This window comes from Equus przewalskii, chromosome 1 (assembly GCF_037783145.1).
Source record: "Equus przewalskii isolate Varuska chromosome 1, EquPr2, whole genome shotgun sequence".
Classification (NCBI taxonomy): domain Eukaryota; kingdom Metazoa; phylum Chordata; class Mammalia; order Perissodactyla; family Equidae; genus Equus; species Equus przewalskii.
In genome coordinates, this window is record NC_091831.1 from 31,036,818 (window position 1) to 31,046,902 (window position 10,085).

General features: G+C 53.6%; 1 protein-coding gene across 1 annotated transcript in view; it reads left to right on the top strand.

Moving 5' to 3' along the window:
* The window catches only part of PYROXD2 (pyridine nucleotide-disulphide oxidoreductase domain 2), a 28,174-nt gene extending 20,108 nt beyond the window's left edge, over positions 1-8,066 (top strand). Inside the window, exons 10-16 of the mRNA XM_008537140.2 lie at positions 214-348; positions 1,577-1,649; positions 1,907-2,063; positions 4,153-4,307; positions 5,031-5,137; positions 6,652-6,772; positions 7,779-8,066. Of these exons, the coding sequence (XP_008535362.1) occupies positions 214-348; positions 1,577-1,649; positions 1,907-2,063; positions 4,153-4,307; positions 5,031-5,137; positions 6,652-6,772; positions 7,779-7,849 (819 nt within the window). The 3' untranslated portion in view covers positions 7,850-8,066. The remainder of the gene's footprint in view (positions 1-213; positions 349-1,576; positions 1,650-1,906; positions 2,064-4,152; positions 4,308-5,030; positions 5,138-6,651; positions 6,773-7,778) is intronic.
* The last annotated feature ends 2,019 nt before the right edge of the window (positions 8,067-10,085 follow it).

The window sequence follows — 10,085 nt, forward strand, 5'->3', positions numbered from 1 at the left end:
GAATTTGCGGCCGCTCACCCACTTTTGGGCTGAGTCTTCGCGTTGGAGGGGCTGGGCTGGGGCTTCGCGGAGGGCCTGCAGAGCTCGGCAGGGTGGGTTCAGGACGAGGAAGCTGCGAGAGCCTCAGAGTAGCACAGGCACTGGACGCCCCCGAGATCCAACCTGCGTTTCCCTTCCTGGGCGTTTCTGGGGCCTCATGCTGGTGGGCTCTAGACGGTGGCCAAGGTGCAGGTGAGCAGCGGCGGGCACGTGCAAGGAGTCGTGCTGCAAGATGGCTCAGAGGTGAGGAGCAAGGTGGTGCTGTCCAACGCGTCACCGCAGATCACCTTCCTGAAGCTGACGCCACAGGTGAGGCCCTGGGGGTGAGGTAAGATGTCTGCCCAGATGGGCTGGAAATGGGGGCATCGAGGGAGCCAGGACTGCGTCAGGCTGGGAGATGCAAGCGTCTCTCCCTTCCCTGACAAGCGGGTGGCAACAGGGGAGAGGGGCGTGAGGCGACGTAGGCCAGGCAGCTGGCAGTTGGCAGAGCCAGAGCTAGAACCCAGGTCTGCCTTTCAACCCAGAGTTATTTCTACAACTTTCCTACTATGCTGCCTTCTCCCTTCTGACCAACTCTAAGTCCACTGTCTGTGTCAATGATGTGTTGCCGTATTAATGCTGCATAACAACCAACCACACAGCTTCCAGGCATAGGGGAAGAAATACTCAGTTAGCACACGGAGCTGGAGAGTTCAGCTGATCGGGGCTCACTCATGCATCTCCATCAGCTGTGGGTCAACTCGTGAGCCCTGTGGATCTTGGCTGGCCTCACTCGTGTGCCGGGGGGATCCCTGGCTGTGGCTAGTCCAGGACGGTTTCTGCCAGAATGACCAGGGTGACTCAGCTCCGCTCCATGTGTCTTTCATCCTCCAACGCGATAGTCCAGGCACGTTCTCAGGGACTGGCAGAGGGCAAAAGGGAGCAAACTCCATCAGGCAAGTGCTTTTCAGCTTCTGTTTGCTTCCTATTTGCTAACATTGGCCTTGTTTCATGGCCAAGCCCAGAGTCGCAGTGGGAGGGCATGCATACAGGGAGGGGTGAGAATTTGGGGCAATTTTTGCAACTGTCCACACCTGCCTTGTCCCCAAAAGATATGATAATCTGTGTGTGAACATGGAGCTCCCAACCCTTCTTGGGACTATTCTTGGGGACAAGCACAACTTTTTCTGAGTGATTCCACCAATAAAATTCAACAAACATCAGTTCAAAAGCATCTTGTTAAGGCAATTCTGAGCTCATCAAGACTTCCAAGAGCTTACAGACCAGAGGAGAAAAGAGGCCTGCAGCCCACAGGCCATATCCAAGCAGGAGTTGGTGTGGGCCGCTTACAGTCAGGATGGCTGGCAGAGCACAGAGGAAGAAGTGGTTAGCGCTGAGCAGGAGCAGGTCCAGGAGGGCTTCACGGAGGAGGTGGTTCGGCAGAGCTCTGAAGGATGGAGAGGATTTCTGGTGGTAGAGGTTGAGGGACCAGTCTGCGCAAAGGAGGAAGGCAGCCCCCTTGGGCCATCCCCAGGCCTCTCATGGAACCTTCTTTCAGGAGTGGCTTCCTGAGGAGTTTGTGGAGAGAATCTCCCAGCTGGACACCCGGTCACCTGTTACCAAGATCAACGGTAAGAGGCACGCAGACTGCAGAGCTCTTTGGGCATTGTCCGAGTGAGAAATCTCCAGATCTGGGGAAAGCTGACCTGCATCAGCTTCTCTATTCCCTGACCTCCAGCCTGCCCCCCAGTTTGAAGGGGAAACACTTTCTCATACTTTTGCTTCTCAGTCCACCACTCGGATGAGCAGGGAGATGGGTACAGAAGGGGGGTCCTAGGGGACTGAGGACACAGGCCTTTGGTCCTGACCCTCCTCCTTGGTCCCTCAGTGGCTGTCGACAGGCTGCCTGACTTCCTGGCGGCCCCCAGTGCTCCCGGGGGCCGGCCGCTGCCCCATCACCAGTGCTCCATCCACCTGAACTGTGAAGACACCCTCCTCCTCCATCAGGCCTTTGAAGACGCCGTGGGTGGCCTGCCTTCCCACAGGTGGGTGGACCCTGGGCTTTGTGTCCCTGGGGTATTATGACACATGGGCCAGGGAGTGGGGTGACTGTCCAGAGACGGGGACTCCCTCTTCCTCCTGGGGTCAGACATTCACAGTGACTTAGGATCTGCCTAAATCCGAACCTAAGTTCTAAAGATGGAAAGTGCATCCTAGCAGGAACTCTGCGGGCCAGGGCAGGGACGACCAGGACTCATTCCACCAAGTGTCACTGGTTAGCAGGAGGGGCGGAGGACCACAGGGAGAACAGCGCTGGCATTTGGGAAGAACTGGAGAGAATGCTTCCTGGGAGAGAACAGGAGTTTCTCTGATTCCGGGCCCATCAGAGGGCGCACCCTCACTGGATCGCCCTGCTCCATGTCCTCTCTTACCTCTGATAAGCCACCTTCACACAGAACTGCTCCAAGCATTTCCCACCTGCCACTGCAGCTGTATCTCCATCCTTCTGGGGACAGGCAGGGATGTTGCAGGAGCAAGCATCTTTCCAAACTGTCAGTTGTCCACTGAAACTTGTCGAAAGCCTGTTCTGTGCCAGGCTCTGGATTAGATATGTGATGGGGAGTTGGGGGTCGGGCACAAAGCTTATTGCAGGACAGGCACACAAATGTTTACAGCATGAAGTAGAGAGGACGTGTGCCCTGAGAGAAGGGTAGAGGGCAAAGTCCACTTATCCATTCATAAATATTTCAGGGCCCTACGCTGGGCCAGGCTTAGTTCAGGGACCTGGGCACAGAGCAGCAAGCCAAGTCAACGGCCTCTGCCCTCAGGTTGCTGCCCTTCTATGGTGGAGACAAGACAGTCAACAAACATGCACTGATGACATGCGGACAAATAGGTCAGGGGAGGGGAGGGTTTGCCAGTCTTTATCAGGAGGTCAGGAAAGGCCTCTCTGATAACATAACATTTGAGCAGAGACCTGAAGGTCTTGTGGATATCTGAGGAAGAACATCCAGACAGAGGGAAAGTCAGGTGCAAAGGCCCTGGGGCAGGAGTGTGCTGCTATGTTGGAGGCACTAGGATAAGGACAGAGTGGCTGGAGAAAGAACCTTGGAGTGAAGGGTAGGAGGTGGGGTCTGAGCTGCAGCTGCTGCATCCTGCTGGCCTTGTCAACGGCTCCTGGCTTTTGCTCCAGGAAAGTTTGTGCAAAGCCTGACTTATATTTTAGAGGACCATCTGGCCACTACGTGGATAAAAAAGCCACCTGTTGCAATTGGTTACTATTGCAGAATCCAAGGGAGAGAGGACGGTGGCTTGGACCAGGGTGGGGGCAGCAGAAGTGATGAGAATACTTGGTATTTCAAGATTTGCTGTTGGACAGGAAGTGGGGTGTGAGCATAAAAGAGGCACCGCCGTAACATGGTGTTTCCCTTCGTTGAAAAGCATAGATGGTGTGTATGGGAGGAGCAGGTTTCAGGGGACACGGGCATTCAGGTCTGGACAAGTTACATTTGAGATGCTTAGTGGACATCCACGTTCAGGGGAAACTTTGCAACTGAGGGTTGCAGGGAGAAGGGGCGTTTCACGGGACCTTGAGGGATGATCGTATTTGGGGATCAGGGGGTGACTGTGCTCCACGTAGGGCAGGTGTTTCAGGCCGGGGGAGGGCGTAGCGGGAAACAGGTGGTAGCTCGGTGGGGTGCAGGCAGCCCCAGCAGCTCTGTTGTGCGCGACCTTCCCGGGAACGCTCCTCAGTCAGGGGCAGAGGGGTTGAAACCTGCTGCCTGAGCTCCTGCTCTGGGCCTGGCCCCTTCGCTGGCTCGTGTTGTCTGTCTGGACCCTGGAGACGCTTGAGGCCCTGGCTAGAAGGCAGGCCATGTGGTGGGGGAGGTGGGGACGGGCCACGCATTCAGAGGGGGTGGGGGGCTCCTCAGGAGTGCTCTTGGCGTCCTAGTGGCCGCTGAGCCGTGCCAGCAAGCACCCACCATGGCCTTGCAGAGATGGTCAGCCCGGCCTCATCTCCTTCAGGCCTGCACTTTGTGCCCGAGACGTCGGCACCTCAGAGCAGCTCCCAGCCCCTTCCCTCGGGCAGCTGCTGCCCGTCACGCCTGACCCCCTCTCCTCCCCGTGTTACAGGCCTATGATCGAGCTCTGCATCCCTTCCTCGTTGGACCCCACCCTGGCTCCCCCCGGCTGCCATGTCATCTCCCTCTTCACTCAGTACACTCCCTACACACTGGCTGGGGGCAAGGTCTGGGACGAGCAGGAGAGGAACGCTTATGCGGACAAAGGTAAAGAGGGCCAGACTGTCCTGTCTCTGGAGCTGCCAGTGGCCTGAATGGAGCCTCCCCTTCCCCACTGCCCCGTTCAGGATTCACGCCTGCAGGTCCTGTCCCAAAAGGAGGGAAGCCAACACAAGGGAGCCTAAGTCAACACAGTGACTCCTGCTGGTCTCAGTCACTGGGCTAGGAAAGTCAAAAAGACACAGCTCCTGCCCTCAAGTTGCTCACAGTCCGGTGGGGGACACTCATAAAGAAAGCAGTCTGACAGTATGACATACTGTGCGAGCCAAAGGAGGAAGCTGTGAGCCAGAGAGAGAAGGAGACCTTTCCAAAGAAAGGGACAGTTGAGCTCTGTTTTAAAGGATGAATAGGAGTTTCCCAGGAACAAAGGGCCTTCCAAGCAACAGAAACAACTTGAGCAAAGCAATGAGGTGAAGAAAGCTTTGCATATTCAAGGGGAGACAAGGAGCTTTGTGTTTAGGGTTGGGGTAAGGAGGTGGGAAAGAGTGCGGGGGCTGGACTAGCCTGAGACTCATAGGCCTTTGTACTGAATTATATCTTTGCCTGTGGACTGTTTTTGTTTTTCCTTACTGAGATATAATTTGCATATAATAAAATAAGCCCATTTTAAGTGTGCAGTTTAATGAATTTTAGTACATTTGCCAAGTTGCACACTCAGTGCCTCCTCTCTTTCCCGGGTACCATCTCGTTTCCCTGCCGTTGGGCTCCCAGTGTTCGACTGCATTGAGGCCTATGCCCCCGGCTTCAAGGGCTCCGTGCTGGGCAGAGACATCCTCACACCGCCTGACTTGGAGAGAATCTTCGGGCTTCCTGGAGGGGTGAGTATAAGCCTGTGGGTCCCTCATCACATTCTTCTCCCTGCATCCCCGCTCCCTGGCAGTGCCCTCCATAGCCAGCCTTCATCGGGAAGGGAGAACAGCGGCAGAGACCACATGGAGAGGGGACAGAGAAATGGTTAGATCTGGGGAGTGGAGGAACGGTGAGGGGATGCAGACAGGAAAGACAGCTCCTGCTGAGAAGGTCACCAGGATTGTGGCCCTTGTGTCTGGGCATCCATGTCAGCCTCTCCCACCTGGCTCTCGTCAGAGGGAGCTCTCCTCCCTATGGCAGTGTGTCCTGGGACTTGCCTTCTATTTATCACAGCCTCGCTGAGACTGGAGGCAGGGGGCCCAGGCAGGAGGCCAGGCCCGATACAGCAGCCCCTAGGCTCGTGTGGCTGTGCATCGCTGCACCGTGGCAAGGCCAGCATGTGATGTGCTGCAGGTGTCAAATGCATACCTGATTGCAAAGACTTAGCGCAAAAAACAGTGTAAAATGTCTCATTAATTTTATATTGATTGCATGGTGAAATGATAATCTTTTGGATCTATTGGGTTGAATAAAGTATGTTACGGACAATAATTTCACCAGTTTCTTTTTAATTTTTAACGTGGCTACTAGAAAATCTAAAATCACACATGTGGCTCCTGTTATATTTTTATTGGACGGCACTGGTCCAGATGTCGAGTAAAGGAGGCCAGGCAGTGGAAAGGGAAGGGAGTGGATGGATGTGGAAGGCGTAGGGCAGGCAGAATTGAGAAGTCTTGGTAGCAATGTGCGTGCAGAGGTCGGGACGGAGGTTATGCGCAGGAGCTGGCCCAGAGGCCAAGAAGTGGACGGTCGTGTCCTCCACTGAGGCAGGGAAGATGGGAGAGGAGCAGGCTCGAAGGAGCTGGGTAAGCTCGGTTTGGGACGTGTTGAGGGTGAGCAGGAAGAACATCCCCCTGGTGACCTCCAGGAGATGCTGGTCTCCTTGTCCGGTCTGACCTTGCTCCTGTCCCACGCTGCTCCCTTCTCGGCTGGTCTGACGCAGGCCAGTGGACCAGAACTGAGCTGGGGTCCCAGTGCCCCTTGTCTGCCATTTACTAGAATTCTACTAGAGCTTGGACCCCATGGTCCAGGCTCAGATGGGTGTCTTGGCCAAAGAAACATGTGCCAGCAGCCAAAACAAGTCAAATTCCTCTATTTTTCAAACAGAGTGAGGGAGATTCACAGTCCACAGCAAAATCTTTAAAATCTCCCTTTTCTCTCTTGTTCAGTTTCCTCACACTCTGAAGCTGCTCCCCACCCTTCTTTCTCCCTGAAAAAATGCCTCTGGAAAACTTCACCCCCAGCCCTAGCACATGCGCCTGTTCTCTCTTCCCCTCCCCTTTCTGCACCGTAAGAACCCAAGAAACCATGTGGAAGGAGAAGAACCTTCTTCAGAGAACAGGGGAGGGGAAGAAATATGCAAAGGCATTAAAGACCCGAGCACTCCTATGTTAACGACTGTGGCCCTGCCTCCTTCCTGCAGAACATATTCCACTGCGCCATGGCCCTGGACCAGCTCTACTTCGCCCGCCCCGTGCCCCTGCACTCCGGCTACCGCAGCCCTCTCCAGGGCCTGTATCTCTGCGGAAGTGGGGCCCATCCTGGTGAGTGACCTTCGCTCCCACTACCCTGCGTGGGCTGCGAGGGCTGGCCGGCCGTCACAGGCTTGCAGATAGGGGAACAGGAGAAACAGTGAGGGAGGCAGGGAGAGAGCGAGAGGAGCGCGGGACTCCCGCGAGTACAGGCCAGCCCCACCTTCAGAACTCTCAGTTGCACCAGTCAACAAACAGCCGTGGCCTCTGCCAGGCTGGCCACACCCTCAGGGCAGCTCATGCTTCCCCCCATGAGGTTCGAGGATATGTCCCAGAGGCCTCTCTCCAGATTCCAGTTTGGGATTGTGAGAGAACCATGTCCCTAAATTCCCCCTCCGTATTTTACACCAGTAAGGATCCATAAAGTTCAGTTTCTCAACTTTAAAATTCTTCCCTGCACCTATTCCGAGCCTGGCTGACCTCGCCGAGGCTGCCATTTCATATTGACACTTTCTCTGAGCTATGTGGACCTCGGCCTTCCAGAAAGCATCCGGACTTCCACATCTTCCCCCTCAAACCCTTAGTCTTGTGTTTTGTTTTGTTTTGTTTTTGGTGAGGAAGATTGGCCCTGAGCTAATGTCTGTGCCAATCTTCCTCTATTTTGTGTGTGGTTCGCTGCCACAGCATAGCTTGATGAGTGCTGTAGGTCCACATCCAGGATCTGAACCCACAAACCCCAAGTCACTGAAGCAGAGTGTGCAAACATAACCACTACGCCACTGGGCCGGCCCCCTTAGCCTGTATTTCAGCTTCCCGTGCTGAGAGTCTCACCATCTAGCACGCTGGCCCTCAGCCTGAGGGGGGCACTAACTTGGACCGTACGTCCAGCCCCCACAGAGCTCTGATGGAGGAAGCCTGTGGGGGAGCCCAGCATCTGTCTTCACAGGCATCCCAGGTGGTTCCGATGCCCACGGCCCCGGCACCACCCTTCAAGCATCCCCGCTCTGCTTTGTCGCTGGCTCCCTGATCCCAGTGGGGTTCTGAGTGCAGCTTTGGCTCATGGGAGATTCCCTTCCAGGAGGAGGTGTCATGGGAGCTGCTGGACGCAATGCAGCCCACATGGTCTTCAGGGACCTCAAGAGCATGTGACCTTGAAGCAACTCCGACCCAGGAAGAAGAATTCACCCTTGAGATTTTGAGTCCCCGTCGGGTCAGCTTCCCAGGATACAGCTCAAGGCAGACAAGTCCTCAAGCTCCTGCCGCTGTTTTAGGAGAAACGTACTCGATGCATTCGGTAATAGTTAACCTTGTGCCCTTGACTTCAGGGTGAACCGGTTTTGTTTTATTAAAAACAACAATTTACATAGATAGCTTGCATTTTTCTATGTATTAGTAGAATAAGTAACATGTCATCATTGTGTAATTACACATGACGATGTCACAATAGGTGGGGTAATCCTATCTGGCATACTCAGTACCCTACAGCATCAGCTCCAAAGAGTCCATTCGACCGACAAGCGTGCCCATCTCCCTGCGGGGCCCCCACCAGCTGGTGGGATCGCTGCCCTGGTGAGGCCCAATCTACTGCTGTTGCATTCCTGGCAAAGTATAAGAAAGGACCTAATTCCCCAGTGACCCACAAAGTCATCCACAGGGCCACGACCCTGAACAGTGCTTGGCACCTCAAGCCGTCGGAACTGTCAGAGTCAGGCAAACAGCAGTCAAGGGTGAGTGAAAGTGGGTGCAGCTGAGGGCCATCTGGGAGGCCACATCCTGATTCTGGAGCATTCAGCCTGTCACCTCCCACGAGCAAGCCATACCTGTCTCATCACTAAAATCTTTCCACATCAACCTGCATTTTTCTAAAGTGAGATGGGTTGACACTCCGTCAGAAAGATTCATACAAATGTCCCCATGGTGATGCAGCTCTCCCAGCCAGCTTCTCCAATCCCACAGGCCAAGGTGGTGGTCCCGAGGGTCCCATCGAGAGAGAAGCAGGAAGGTGCCCTGGGACATCGCCTCTCTCCTTTCCCCAGGGAAATTTATACAGCTTCAGATATACCCACCTCATTACTTAACCTCAATAAACTTGGATTTCTGATCTGTAAAGGACTTATTTTAAAGATCAAGTAAGACAACAGGTCATATTTTAGTCCAGTATCTGGCACACGGTGAGCATTCAGTACATGGTGGTGGTCTCGCTGCAAATATTGTTGGTGAAGCTGTTGCTGTCATTTTGTATTCTGCAGAAGGCAGACTTTTCAATATCTTTTTTTAACCTGGCACCCAGAATGGAAAAGCAGCGTGACTAGGGCAGAGCAGAGCAATCTCGGCGTCCACCAAGACTTTTCCACGAGAAGAGCTGCCAAAGCAGCCCCCCCCCCCCCGCCGCGCCCCCGCCGCGCCCCCGCCAGCACTGGTGCAGCCAACTTTTTGAGTTTGTTGAAAATTTGGTCTTGGTCTGAGTTCTAGGATTTACTTCTCTCAAAAGACTTCCCAGGGCCCAAGGGGAAAAAAATGTTTGAAAGAAAGAAAGAGAGCAGGAGGGAGGGAGGAGAGAAGGAGAGAGAGAGAGAGAGGAAGAAAGAGAAGGGAAAGGAAAAGAAAGAAAAGGAAGGCAGGAAGGAAGGAAAGGAAGGAGGCAGGCAGGAAGATGTGGGATTGAGGGCGAGTGCGGGCTAGCGTCTCAGTAAGCCGTGTCTTCATCCTCTGGGAAGGCAGCTGCCTTGTTCCCATCACGGCACACCCGTTCCCAACACTCACATCGAGGGAGCAGAACTGAGTAACACACGGAACTTGTAAAATCCTCGGCAGGCTGGGGCAAATTACATCTGGTCTTTCAAAATATCAGTGTTTTTTTTTTGGTAAACAAAAGTCACAAATGCTTAATGTAGGAAGTTTTTAAAATATAATAAGAACATAAAGCTGACACACAGTGTCCCCTGCAGAGATAATGCTGGTTATCATGTTATAATATTTCTAGCTAGTCTTTTACGTAATTGGGATCATATTCTATATTTTATAAGTGGATTTTACACCTTTCTTCCTTTCATTTTACTTCATGTCATGAGCATTTTTTAGTGTCATAAATATTCTTTGAAAACATTATTTGTAATGGCTGCCTAACATTCTCTTGTAAGGATGTCCCATCATTTATTATGGGACATTGAGTTCAGCCTTGGCCTTGATTGCTAATGAGCATCAGCGAAGGCGGGAAAGCGCCTCTTCCTCACATCTATCTGCTCCTACTGGAATGACTATGGTATCTCCCAGGGCACAGCTGCTGTCCAGACAACATTCCCTCCAACGAGGCGGAACTCGGAGGAGGCCGGGAACAGCCGAAGGAGCAGTTTTCTCACGGAGAGGAAGAATTGCCCACTGTTTG